Source organism: Peromyscus californicus, unplaced genomic scaffold (genome assembly GCF_007827085.1).
Source record: "Peromyscus californicus insignis strain IS unplaced genomic scaffold, ASM782708v3 Scaffold_16__1_contigs__length_79575227, whole genome shotgun sequence".
Taxonomy (NCBI): Eukaryota; Metazoa; Chordata; class Mammalia; order Rodentia; family Cricetidae; genus Peromyscus; species Peromyscus californicus.
In genome coordinates this window covers 9,212,474-9,226,386 of record NW_026294458.1, presented here as the reverse complement: position 1 = coordinate 9,226,386, position 13,913 = coordinate 9,212,474, and the positions used below count along the sequence as shown (strand labels likewise).

The 13,913-nt window shown below is 37.8% G+C and overlaps 1 protein-coding gene across 1 annotated transcript; it reads left to right on the top strand.

Annotated features, from left to right (window-relative positions):
* The first annotated feature begins 8,796 nt into the window (after positions 1-8,796).
* Positions 8,797-9,739, top strand: LOC128111476 (olfactory receptor 2M3-like). The gene is given in 2 exon segments (XM_052739735.1): positions 8,797-8,874; positions 8,876-9,739. Coding segments are annotated over 2 exon segments (942 nt in total).
* The last annotated feature ends 4,174 nt before the right edge of the window (positions 9,740-13,913 follow it).

The window sequence follows — 13,913 nt, the reverse complement described above, 5'->3', positions numbered from 1 at the left end:
GGTAAAATATTCTCCCATGTCTTTGCTGTGTTTTCAGAAGCAAAGTTCCCATTCTTTGGAAATTTTCCTAAATCAATTTTTAAATTAACTACATAGCAAATATTTCTGAATCCCCATGATAAATAAAGCTTAGGGTACTACTTGAGCTCCATCAAAAATAGACAGAAAGATGAATGTTTTCAAACTGCGGAAATTCTCCATGTCTGATGTTGGTTGCTGCAGGATATCATTGCAAAGGGCTTAGGTAACCTCAGTCATGCTCCTGGTATGCTGGGCTCCACTATCAGTAAAGGAAAACATGTCTCATAGGTGTGCCTGAGCATCTCATGGGTTTGAGGGGAGGGGCAGTTTTACTTTCTATTTTACCAATGAAGGCCTAAGAATGGCCTTTGGGGCCAGAGACAAAGACTTTAGTCAACACATCTGCCCTTGCCAACTGTTAACATTTGTGACCTTGTGAGAAATTGAGTTTGTATATAGGCAGCCCTACTTACATGGTCCAGTTCTAGGTAACTTTTGAAAATATTTTTTATTTGAAACAGATGATTTTAAATATGTAAATACTATTATATTATTATTTATAGTACATTCTTCTATGTTGCTATAACTTAGTATCTATTGACCATCTTTTCCCCTTACTCTTCCCACTCGTAAAAACACCTCCCATGAGACCAATTTGTTTCAATCCCATATATGAGTAAGGTTATCAGGTATTTGATTGGATGGGCTACCTAACCTAATGTAAACTTCATGTCCATTTATGTTGTTTTAATTCATGATAATTAGCATAATTTTTCATATATTCTGGAAGAAACAAATTTGATTTTAAAATGAAAATGAAAAAACAATGTTTGAGGAGATAGATAAGATTATCTTATTTTATTTTATAATTTAATTTAATTTTACATATCAGCCATGGATTCTCTTGTTCAAAGGTACTTCTTACTTTCTCTTCTATCAGGTTCAGAGTACCTGGATTTATGTTGAGGTCTTTGATTCACTTGGACTTAAGTTTTGTGGACGGAGACAGATATGGGTCTATTTGCAGCCTTCTACACCTTGATATCCAGTTATGCCAACACCATTTGTTGAAGATGCTTCCTTTTTTCCATTGTACAGTTTTGGCTTCATTGTCAAAAATTGTATGTTCATAGATGTGCAGATTAATGTCAAGGTCTTTAATTTGATTCCATTGGCCCATGTGTCAGGTTTTATGCCAGTATCAAGCTGTTTTTATTACTGTAGCTCTATAGTAGAGCTTGAGGTCAGGGATCATGATGCCTCCAGAGGTTGTTTTATTGTACAGGATTCTTTTGGCAATCCTGGGTTTTTTGTTTTTCCATATGAAGTTGATTATTATTCTTTCCAGGTCTGTGAAGAATTGTGTTGGTATTTTGATGGGGATTGCATTTAATCTGTAGATTGCTTTTGGTAAGATTGCCATTTTTACTATGTTAATCCTGCCTATCCATGAGCATGGGAGATCTTTCCATTTTCTGACATCTTCAATTTCTTTCTTCAGGGACTTAAAGTTCTTGTCATATAGGTCCTTCACTTGCTTGGTTAGTGTTACCCCAAGGTATTTTATATCCTTTGTGGCTATTGTAAGGGGTGATGTATCTCTGATTTCCTTCTCAGCCTGATTGTCAATTGTATATAGGAGGGCTACTGATTTTTTTTAGTTGATCTTGTGTCCTGCTATGTTGCTGAAGGTGTTTGTAAGCTGTATAAGTTCCTTGGTGGAATCTTTGGGGTTGCTCAAGTATACTATCATGTCATCTGCACATAGGGAAAGCTTGACTTCTTCCTTTCCAATTTGTATCCCCTTAATCTCCTTATATTGTCTTATTGCTCTGGCTAGAACTTCAATTACTATATTGAATAAGTATGGGGAGAGTGGACAGCCTTGCCTTGTTCCTGATTTTAGTGGAATCACTTTGAGTTTCTCTCCATTTAATTTGATGTTGGCTGTTGGCTTGCTGTAAATTGCCTTTATTATGTTTAGGTATGTTCCCTGTATTCCTGATTCCTCCAAGACCTTTATCATGAAGGGGTGTTGGATTTTGTCAAATGCCTTTTCTGCATCTAGTGAGATGATCATGTGGTTTTTTTCTTTAAGTTTGTTCATATGGTGTATTACATTGACGGACTTTTGTATGTTGAACCACCCTGACATCCCTGGAATGAAGCCTACTTGATCACGGTGGATAATTGTTTCGATGTGTTTTTGGAGTCAGTTTGCCAGTATTTTATTGAGTATTTTTGCATCAATGTTCATGAGGGAGATCGGTCTGTAGTTCTCTTTCTTTGTTGTACCCTTGTTTGGTTTAGGAATCAGGGTAATTGTAGCCTCATAGGAGGAGTTTGATAATGTTCCTTCTGTTTCTATTGTGTGGAACAATTAAAAGAGTATTGGTATCAACTCTTCTTTGAAGATCTGGTAGAATTCTGTGCTGAACCTATCTGGTCCTGGGCTTTTTTGGATGGGAGACTTTTAAGAACTGATTGTATTTCCTTAGGTGTTATTGGATTGTTTAAATAGTTTATCTGGTCTTGATTTAACTTAGGTATGTAGTGCCTACCCAGAAAATTATCCATTTCTTTTAGATTTTCCAGTTTTGTAGAGTAGAGGTTTTTGAATTATGACCTGATTTTTCTCTGGATTTCCTCATTGTCTGTTGTTATGTCCCCCTTTTCATTTCTGATTTTGTTAATTTGGATGCTCTCTCTCTGTCTTTTGGTTAGTTTGGATAAAGGCTTGTCTATCTTGTTGATTTTCTCAAAGAACTAACTCTTTTTTTTTCATTAGTTTTTTGTATTGTTCTCTTTGTTTCTATTTTATTGATTTCATCTCTCACTTTGATAATTTCCTGGAATCTATTCTTCCTGGGAGACTTTGCTTCTTCTCGTTCTAGAGCTTTCAGGTGTGCTGTTAAGTCACTAGTGTGAGATTTCTCCAACTTCTTTATGTGGGCATTTAGTGCTATGAATTTCCCTCTTAGCACTGCTTTCATAGTGTCCCATAAGTTTGGGTATGTGGTGTCTTCATTTTCGTTGATCTATAGGAAGTCTTTAATTTCTTTCTTTATTTCTTCCTTAACTCATTGGTGATTCAGTTGAGCATTATTCAGTTTCCATGAGATTGTAGGTTTTCTGTAGTTTTTGTTGTTGTTGAAATCTAACTTTAAACCATGGTGGTTTGATAGAATGCATGAGGTTTTTCCAATTGTTTTGTATCTGTTGAGATTTGCTTTGTGGCCAAGTATGTGGTCGATTTTAGTGAAGATTCCATGAGGTGCTGAGAAGAAGGTATATTCTTTTTTGTTAGGATGGAATGTTCTGTAGATATTGATTAAGTCCATTGGAGTCATAACATCAGTTAAGTCCCTTATTTCTCGGTTAAGTTTCAATTTGGGAGATCTGTCCAGTGGTGAAAGTGAGGTGTTGAAGTCTCCCACTATTAATATGTGGGGTTTTATATGTGATTGAAGCTTTAGTAATGTTTCTTTTACATATGTGGATGCCCTTGTGTTTGGGGCATAAATGTTTAGAATTGAAACTTCATCTGGTGGATCTTTCCTGTGATGAGTATGTAATGCCCTTCTTGATCTCTTTTGATTGATTTTAGTTTGAAGTCTATTTTGGTGGATATCAGGGTGGCTACACCCGCTTGTTTCTTAAGACCGTTTGATTGGAAAGTCTTTTCCCAGCCTTTTATTCTTAGGTAATGTCTATCTTTGAATTTGAGGTGTGTTTCTTGTATGCAGCAGAAAGATGGGTCCTGCGTTCATATCCATTCTGTTAGCCTGTGTCTTTTTATAGGTGAATTAAGTCCATTGATATTAAGGGATATTAATGACCAGTGATTATTCATTCCTGTTATTTTTTGGTGGTGATGTGTGTGTACTTCTCTTCTTTGGGGTTTACTGCTGTGGTGTTATCTATTGCCTGTGTTTTCAAGGGTGTGTCTGACTTCCTTAGGTTGGCATTTTCCTTCTAGTGCTTTCTGTAGGGCTGGGTTTCTGGATAAGTATTGTTTAAATCTGACTTTGTCTTGGAATGTCTTGTTCACTCTGTCTATGATGATTTAAATTTTGCTGGGTATATTAGTCTAGACTGGCATCCATGGTCTCTTAGTGTCTGCATTACATTTGTCCATGTCCTGGCTTTCAAATTCTCCATTGAGAAATCGGGTGTTATTCTGATGGGTTTGCCTTTATAAGTCACTTGGCCTTTTTCCTTTGCTGCTCTTAATATTCTTTCTTTATTCTGTATGTTTAGTTGTTTAATTATTATGTGTGAGAGGACTTTTTGGGTGTCTAGTCTGTTTGGTGTTCTATAGGCTTCTTGTATCTTCATAGGCATTTCCTTCTTTAAGTTGGGATAGTTTTCTTCTATGATCTTGTTGAATATATTTTCTGTGCCTTTGAGTTGGTATTCTTCTCCTTCCTCTATCCCTATTATTCATAGGTTTGGTCTTTTCATGGTGTCCCAAATTTCTTGGACATTTTGGGTCATGTCTTTGTTGGCTTTAGTGTTTTCTTTGACTGATGAATCTATTTCTTTTACCGTATCTTCAATGCCGGAGATCCTCTCTTCCATCTCTTGAATTCTGTTGGTTATACTTGCATCTGAAGTTCCCGTTCATTTCCTCAGATTTTCTATTTCCAGCATTCCCTCTGTTTGTGTCTTCTTCATTTTTTCTATTTCCCTTTTCAGGTCTTGGACTGTTTCCTTCATTTGTTTCATTGCTTTTTCATGATTTCCTTTCAGGGCTTTATTGCTTTATTTGTCTTTTCCTCTAGTTTTTTTATAGTATTCTTCCCATTTTTTGTTTGTCTTTTCCTCAATTTTGTTTGTGATTCCTTCTATATAAGCCTCTACCCTCTTCATGATGTTATCCATAAGGCTGGTTTCTTCTGCTTCTTCCATTTTTTGATGTTCAGGTCCAGCTGTTGGAGGAGGGCTAGGTTTGCTGATGCTGTATTGCTCTTCATTTTGTTGTATGTACTTCTGCCTTGACGTCTGCCCATCTCCTTGTGGATTCGTTCTTGGTCTTATTACCACACTTGGTCCAGACAGAGCTGACAGTTTCAGGAAACCTCTCTCTCTTTTCCAGATGGGAGTTCCAGGGCGGGATGGGAACTCTTGTCCAGATGTGAGGTCCAGGGCAGGATGCAAGCTGGGGTCTGGTCTCTAAGTCTCAGGAAGTGGCTGGGGTCTCGAGCTCTTGTCCAGATGGGAGGTCCGGGGCAGGATCAGATAATATTATCTTATTCCAAAAGACAAAATCTTATGTATGTGTGTGTGTGTGTTTGTGTGTGTGTGTGTGTGTGTTCTGTATAAGTGAGTATGTATCTGTATAAGTTTGTTGTCAAATAAAAAATGAATAGATTGAAATAAATCAATAAGCATAAAAGAAGACATAAAAATCAAGTGGCTATAGGTATATGGACTTTTATCAGCGTTCTCAATTTTATTTCAATAATTAATGTGTCTGATTTTAATGTCAATACATTTTTTTTTGTTGCTATAGCTCTCCAATGTAACTTAAAATCAGGAATAGTAATATCCTCAACAATTCTTTTATTGTTCAAGAATTTTGTTTTTGCTCTCCTGGTCAAATGAAATTTAAGATTGTTTATTTCCATTTCTGTGAAGAACTGTGTTGGAATTTTGATGGGCTCTGCATTTTGTCTGTAAATAGCTTTTGATAGGAAGATCTTTTTTACAATATTAATCCTACTAATCCATGTACATAGGAGGTGTTTCCACTGTCTTGTGCTTTGCGTTTCTTTCTTCCATTTTTCAAGTTTTTGTTATGTAAGTCTTTCACTTTCTTAGGTTTATTCCAAGGCACTTTTTGAGGCTTTTATGAATGACATTCTTTCTCTAGTTTCTTTCTCGGTGTGTTTGTCACTGGGACTGGGCTCTGTAACTCTGCATTTTGATTGATTATGGTTTTCTGTAGTGGCCCCCATCTGTTGAAAAAAGAAACTCCCTTAATGAAAGGTAAAGACTATACTTGTTTGGAGATATAAAGACAAATGTTTATAGGTTGTTAGAAATTATACTGGTTTAGTAAGTTAGTGGTTGTACATTCTCCTCTAATCACCATGACTTCCCTTGCTCTGAGTAGTTAGGCAGGTGCCAGGCATTGTTTCCCTCTTGTGGAACAGGTCTTAACTTCAATTTGAGAGCTGTTGGTTATTGCCAAGGTATGTGTGTCACTACTGGACCTGTAGGGTTATTGTTTCATGATACTCATTGAAGTGGTTCACAGGCATCATAGCGGGGTAGGACTATTGATTACCACCCTCCTTTGGAAGCTTGCATAGTCACTTCTGGCACCACACAAGCTAGTCCTCAGGAAGGAGAAATTCAAGTCAGTTCAGCTCAGCGATTTCTGGGCTGTTTCTGAAGTACACAGTGTATAGATTTGTAAGTTATATATTTATGATTCTTTTAATTTACTCAATGTATGTTATAATGTTTTCATTTCAATTTCTGCTTTTGTTAATTTGAGTTTTCTTTCTGTTTCTTTTGATTAATTTGGCTAGAGGTTTGTCAATCTTGTTAATATTTTCAAAGTATGAATTATTTCACTTATTCTTTCATTCAAAGTTGTATTGTTTTCTAAATTCCATTTCATTGATTTTATCCCTGACTTTTATGGTCTATTCCCACCTACTCTTTTTGGAAGTTGTCTATTTTGTTTTAGCAAGGCCGTAAGGTATATCATTAATTATTAATATAAAATCTATCCAGTTTTTTCTGTAGTCACTTAGTCCTATGAACTTTTTTCTTTGTAGTGTCCTCATTGTATGCCATATATTTGATATGGTGTGTTTTCATTTTTATTCAATTCTAGGAATTTCTTTTAACTTTGGCTAGGTAGGTTATAGACTCCATGGGAGAATCCCATACTATCTTTCCACTAAATGGATATGCTATTAAAGTGACTCCTAATGACTTCTTGCAATACTCATATATCAGAGCTTATCTCAAACTTCATCAGAGAAAGTGTCTTCTCCCAGTAAATGGGAATTACTACAGAGACTTTCAACTGGTCAAAGTGCATAGAATAAGAGAAAGTTGAAAGCTTAGCCATAAATGGGATGTACATATGACACCCCTCACTCCTAGGCTCAAGAATATTTATGGACTATGAGGTAGAAAGATTTCAAGAATAGGAGGTGGTGTATACCATCAAGGACACTTTGTTTTCTAGGAATAACATAGCGGTTATAGATATGAATTCACAGTATTGTTACAGCTTACATAAGATTTGTACAAGGTCAAGACATACAAAATCTTCAGCAACGAGTAAGAATGTACACAGAAAATCTCATCACTTCATGAGGAGTCAGTTTCCTTTAATAATGTGACCCACGATAGGTCTACTACATGCCAGAGCAAGCCCCACTCCTAAGATTATTTGGGTTATGTAACTTGATCTGCTTAAGGGGCCTCCTGGCAGTGGGATCAGGACCCATCCCTAGGGCATGAGCTGGCTTTTGGAGCCCACTGCCTATGGTGGGACAGTTTACACAGCCTTGGTGCAGGAGGAGGTCCTTGGTCCTATCTCAACTGAGTGTATCAGGCTCTACTGACTCCCTATGGGAGGCCTTGCCTTGGAGGAGGTAGGAATTGGGGGGTAAGATGGGAAGATGTTGGGGTGGGAGGAGAGAGGGGAGGGGATCTGTGGTTGGTATGTAAAATGAATAGAAAGTTTCTTAATAAAAAATATATAAAAAGATTATTTGGTAAAACAAACTGAACTCAATGGGAGAAAAAGAGAAGAAAACCCAAAGTGAGTGGGAAATGAAAGGGAGGCTGTGGATGGTGGTGTATGGGGTACATGGAGGATAGAATGTACTCAAAATACATTGTATGAAAATCTGGAAGAATTAACTGAAATATTAAAAAAAAAGTAACAGGGAATGGAGAGGCAGCTTAGTGGTTTAGTGGTTAAGAACACTGGTTGCTTTATAGGTTGCTTTATTACACTCAGGTTCAATTTCCAGGACTCACACAAAAGCACTACTATCTGTAATTCAAGTTCCAGAGGATCTGATACTATTTTTGGCCTCCAAGGACATTACATGCATGTAGTATAGAGCCATACATGCAAGAAAAGAGCCATATACATAAAATACAATAAACAACTTATTTTTAAGAAGTAGAAAGAAAATGTAATTAACAATTTTCAGGAATAACGAGAAAGTTTTTAAAATAAAAAGTAGGTATACTGTTCATAGTTATTAAGATATGGTTTATACTACACATGTGTATTGACTTCTTCCTCAAACCTGATTGCATGACTTTGGATATGTGCTTTTATGGAATCTTTTATGTCTGTTTGCTTAGAAATTTGAGTTTAAAAGTCATATCAAGCCAAGCATGGTGGTGCTTGCACATCTGTAATCCCATAAGTTTAGGGATTAAGGCAAGAGAATGATGAGTTCAAAGTCAAACTTGGATAAGAATAAAACTGTGTGTGCAACTGTGTGCATGTGTGTACATGAGAGAGAAAGAGAAAGTCTCACACACACACACACACACACAGAGAGAGAGAGAGAGAGAGAGAGAGAGAGAGAGAGAGAGAGAGCTCAAAAATAAGTTCTAATCACCCCCATCACCAAGCAAAATAGCTGATACCCAAAGACACAATTTCTCATGTTTACATATCACTGTATGTATATGTATATCTAGCTTGGAAGGAAATATTGGGAATTTCTATGATACAATTTGACCTTTATTATTATACATTCCATCTCCTCAGTGAAGATACTCATGATGCAGTGGAACAATTGGACCTTCAACTCTGACTTCATCCTGCTGGGAATTTTTAATCACAGCCCTCTTCATATTTTTTTTCTTTTCCTTCACCCTGGGAATCTTCTTCATGGCCCTCATGGGGAATTCTACCATGGTGCTTCTCATCTACCTGGATGCCCAACTCCACACCCCCATGTACATCCTTCTCAGCCAGTTTTCTCTCATGGATCTCATGCTCATCTGTACCACAGTGCCCCAAATGGCCTTCAACTTCCTCTCTGGCAACAAGTCCATCTCCATGACTGGCTGTGGAAGCCAGATATTCTTCTATGTCTCTCTACTTGGAGCTGAGTGTTTTCTCTTGGCCTCAATGGCCTATGACCGTTATGTGGCTATTTGCCACCCATTAAGGTATTCTGTTCTTATGAGTCATAAAATCTGTGGTCTCATGGCTGCCTCTTCATGGATTCTTGGCTCCCTTGATGGTATAATAGAAGTTGTGGCTGCATTGTCTTTCTCATATTGTGGTGCCAGAGAAATACCTCACTTTTTCTGTGAGGTTCCTGCACTGCTCACTCTTTCATGTAGTGATACCTCGACATATGAAAAGTTGATATTTTTCTGCTGTGTAATTATGCTTATCTTCCCTGTAGCAATCATTATTGCCTCCTACACTCGTGTGATTCTGGCTGTCATTCGTATGGGCTCTACTGAGAGTCGCCACAAAGCTTTTGCAACCTGTTCCTCTCACCTTGTGGTGGTAGGAATGTACTATGGGGCAGCCATGTTCATATATATGAGGCCCTCTTCTGGTCGCTCTCCCAATCAGGACAAAATGGTGTCAGCTTTCTACACTATCCTTACACCTATGTTGAACCCCCTCATTTACAGCCTCCGCAACAGAGAAGTGGCCAGAGCATTCATGAAAGTATTAGGGATGGACAAGGCTACAGCGTAAGTTTGCTGACTATTATGCTCTATCTCTAGCCATGCTTTAAGTAGTTGGGCATAATGACTGATGAAGGAGTGCCATGAGTTCAAGTCCAGTGTGAGGAACATATTGAGTTCAAGACTTGTCTAGGTCTGATAGCAAAGCCATATCTCAAAAAGCATACTTTATGTGCAAATTTATAGGATGAAGCAATGCATTCCAAAACTAATATTTTTTTATCATTGTGGATTTACAGCCACCACATAAAATTAAAGCCATGAAAAAAAATGACATTCCTATTTACTCAAATATGTCAGGTTTTTTTGTGGCCATTTCAATGTATTATAATCAGCAATAACATTTAACAAACAAGAAATATTTTTTGCTCACAGTGCTTACATCTACAAAACCTTTCATGATTTCTTCTAATGACTCCAACCTACTTTGGATTTGCAACTTTGCTAAAATGAAGCTACTAATTTTCTACTAATTCTTATGTGTGTATTTAGGTCTAATAAAAATAAATGCAAACAACAGTCAACAGAGATACAACATATTGAGTCTTAGGTACACTGTGTATTTTTGTAATGAACATTTTTCTCCAGAATACTTGAAAATAAGGTGTTGTCACTTATTTTTTTCTTGTGCAGGCATTAATACTATAAACAGGAGAGCAAGTTTTAATAGAGAAGTCTATGTTTTCTAAAGTCTGCATATTCCCTAAATACTATGGCATATTGCAATGATATTATTATGAAAGTAAACAAAATTAAAGAGAATCTTATGTTTTTATGAGGAAAAAACCCGCTACAAACTAATATAAATATAATTCATTTATATTCCCTCAAAAGCTGTCTGGCAGAGTTTGGTGCTGTCCAGGGGAGTCTTGTGCTGTCCATTGTAGTCTGGGAACCTGAAACCTAGACATTTGATAAGGCTGAAGTCGCATGTGAAGCCCAAGACACATGCTTCTTGAAATAACTAGATTTCTATGCATCTAAATGACTGCTGGGAGTTTGTTTCTCGAAGGACAGTAAGATAATGACTGTATCCCCAAGGGAATGCCTTAGTCTTCATTTAAAGCCTGGAGATTAGCTAGATCCAGCCAGGATGAGAAGACATCTATGCTTTGATCAGTTGAGGTCAACCAAATTTTTATCTGAATTTCTTTCCAAAACTCACTTTATTCTGTTTTGTGTGAAGTTTAATCATGGAAGTAACACTAACAAATGGAGACCATGAGTGACACTTCACTGTTCTTCCTTCCAGACTGACAAGGTATCTTACAGAGCCACTTCCACAAAACATTTATTAATACAGTAGCTTACAACTCCAACTGGCACAAATGTGATGAAATATTATAAAGTCTAAATGACTGAGTCAATTCAATCATCTAAAAATCCTTTAAAATCCTCAATGCTTTGTTTTAATGGACTAAAGTATAATTTGGAGGTTGATTAAACATTTCTAATTTCTCCCCAGGACTCTTAGATTAGCTTTAAAAATAAGCTTCAAGGTTCAGGTGGTAGCTTAGGACATAGCACTTGGGACTCCCAGCACCTGGGGGTCCAATGCAGTAAGACTACTCATGAGAGCGGGACTCTATACAGATAAGCCTAGGCTATATAGTGAGTTTCAGTCAAGCATGGATTATAAAGCTAGACCATGTCTCAAAAATAACAAAAATAGAACCCCAAGCCACCACCACCTAAGATCTGCGTGCAGATCATTTGCACGCCTCTCAGGTAGCATTGCTTCACCTCCTGTTGTGTCTAGCTCCCTTCACTTGACTCCTGAGGATCTGTGCTCAAAGCTGGGTATGCTTCTCTCAAGTAGTACTCCCATCACCACCGTGAGTCAACATGAGCTCAAGCTCCTCATCTGAGGATCTTCATTTTGAGCCATTTTTGTACCTATTGGGTAGTATCACCCCATTCTGCATAGTCTCCATCCCCACCATCCGAGGATCTGTGGGCTGATCATTTGCACAACCCACGAATAGCACCGAGCCTGAGTCCCTGGTGCAGTGCAAGTGAGCCTTCCTCTGCCCCTACTCAGCGGAACTCACTGGAAGACCCTGTGCTGAACCTGTGCGTCTTACTAATAACTACTACCTCCAGTTTTCGGCCAATCCAACCTTGACTTGTGAGGAATCACACTGAGAAGCTCTTAGCTGTACAGAGGGTTCCATCATGTGGTCAGAAGTGAAACTTTCCTACAGTGCAGCTAGAATCCCTTCAGATATGACAATAATCACTAAAGAAATGGCCTCAAGACTGAAATAAAGTACTATCCAGCTGCTCCAAAACATTCCAAGTTGTAGTAACAGCAAATAGAGATTTAAATGGCTATTTAACAAATGTGGGAAAGTTATTCATACCAAAAAGTACAGCCAACCACCTAACTCCAGAAAAATTCTCTTTCCAAAAACTATACAAAAATTCAGCGTATCTTCTCAAAATTTACTACTCACATAGTAATGTTCTCTAAAGAAAGTTATGTAGAAGACACAGAGACAATGAACTTGAAATAGCAATTATAAATGTGTTCAAGGAACACAAAAGACTATGAACAGATGTTATAATGAATACTTGAAAGTGGAAACAAAAAACTGAGTGAAATAAGGAAGGCATTTAAGGGTATGAAAATTTCCAAGACTCATAGAACTCTACCAAGCATTATCTATATGTGTTCTCCAGTGACTAGAAATATCGAAATGGTTCCTAGTGTAAGGTTCCCATTGCTCCATAGTACTTCAACAATATTGTCTGAGAAGTGGGCCAGGACACTGTTCATTCTACTCTACAGTATGGGAGAAGAAATAGTATCATCTCTGATGTATGGCTCTTCTGAGACTGCCATCCCACCTTATACACATAAGCCTGCGCATTCTCATTAAACATGGGCTATTTTCTAGAGTAGATCACATGTTAGCCCACAAACAAATCCTATCAAGTATGAGAGGAGGGAGGGTTCCTCCAACTGTTAATCTCAAGGGAGCTGTTGTCTTCTACTCTTACACAATGCTGGCTTCTGGAAACAATGTTGGACATTGTGCACGGTATGTTATCAAACAGGAAGCTGATTTAACTTGGTGTCCAGGATGTTTAAAGAGACTTGAACATGTAGACATGATTAATTCTTTTGTCTAGTGAAGTAGTACTCAAAACTTTAGCCATAAATCTTTGGCCATTTTCATTCATTTCTTTCTTTTAATTTGTCATATATAATTTCAGTTAAGCAACCTGTCCATCCCATGTGGGGTTCAAAATAAGTGCAATTTTTAGTGATTCAAAGAATCCTTTTTATTCATTCAAGCACTTGGATAAGTTTAAAGCAGATGCTAAGGATTGTTTTACTAAAAAACTAGACAAATACTTACAAATCAGAATGAATAAGGAAGAGAAAGTTGTTGGATGTGTGTCAGACTGAGAAATATAGTGTTGATGTGGTAAGATCAGTGAAAAGTTATTTGTTAAATGAATGAAAACATACACCTAAGGATAAGGAAGCCACCAGAGGGCGCTGTGATCCACCTCCGAAGTCTTAAGAGACGTCAAATTAATTGGTACTTACACATTGCTCACTGGCCCCTTACAATCTCAGATCAACCCCTTCCTCCCACGGGGTAAATCCATTCCACATTCTGACAATAAAACTTCTCAGAGCTGAGTACTGGGCGGTAGGAAGTGGGTAGTAATAGGCCATACTTACATGGTTCACCACAGAAAGAGCTCACATGGAAGAGAACCTCTGGTTGTGAGAAATTACAGAATTATACCCTCTATCTAGGAATTGGACTTTGGATATTTGAACCGTGAGCTTGTGTGAAATGAACTAGCTTCCTTGATCTGTTGGTCATGTTGACTATGTGCCTTACAACCAGCAGGGGGCACTATGAGACAGCCTGTGTTTATTGTAAACTCACAAGGACCATTTACTCAAAGGAAACTTGACATAGGAAAGATGCCATTTGTTTAATGAGTAGGAAACAGTAGTTGCATCTTCTGTGGCCTGGAAGACTCTCTTAAGCAGACCTTTCCATTGCTCAGCGAGCACTTCTTTCTGAGGGATCCCCAGTACATAAATAAACCTCCATCCTCCTAAGTGTGTGTGAGCTGAGCATCAGCACTAAGGCTGAGGGAGGAGCAGAGGCCATCATGGATGGAAACACTTTGGCAGGAAAGACTCTGTGTCTGGC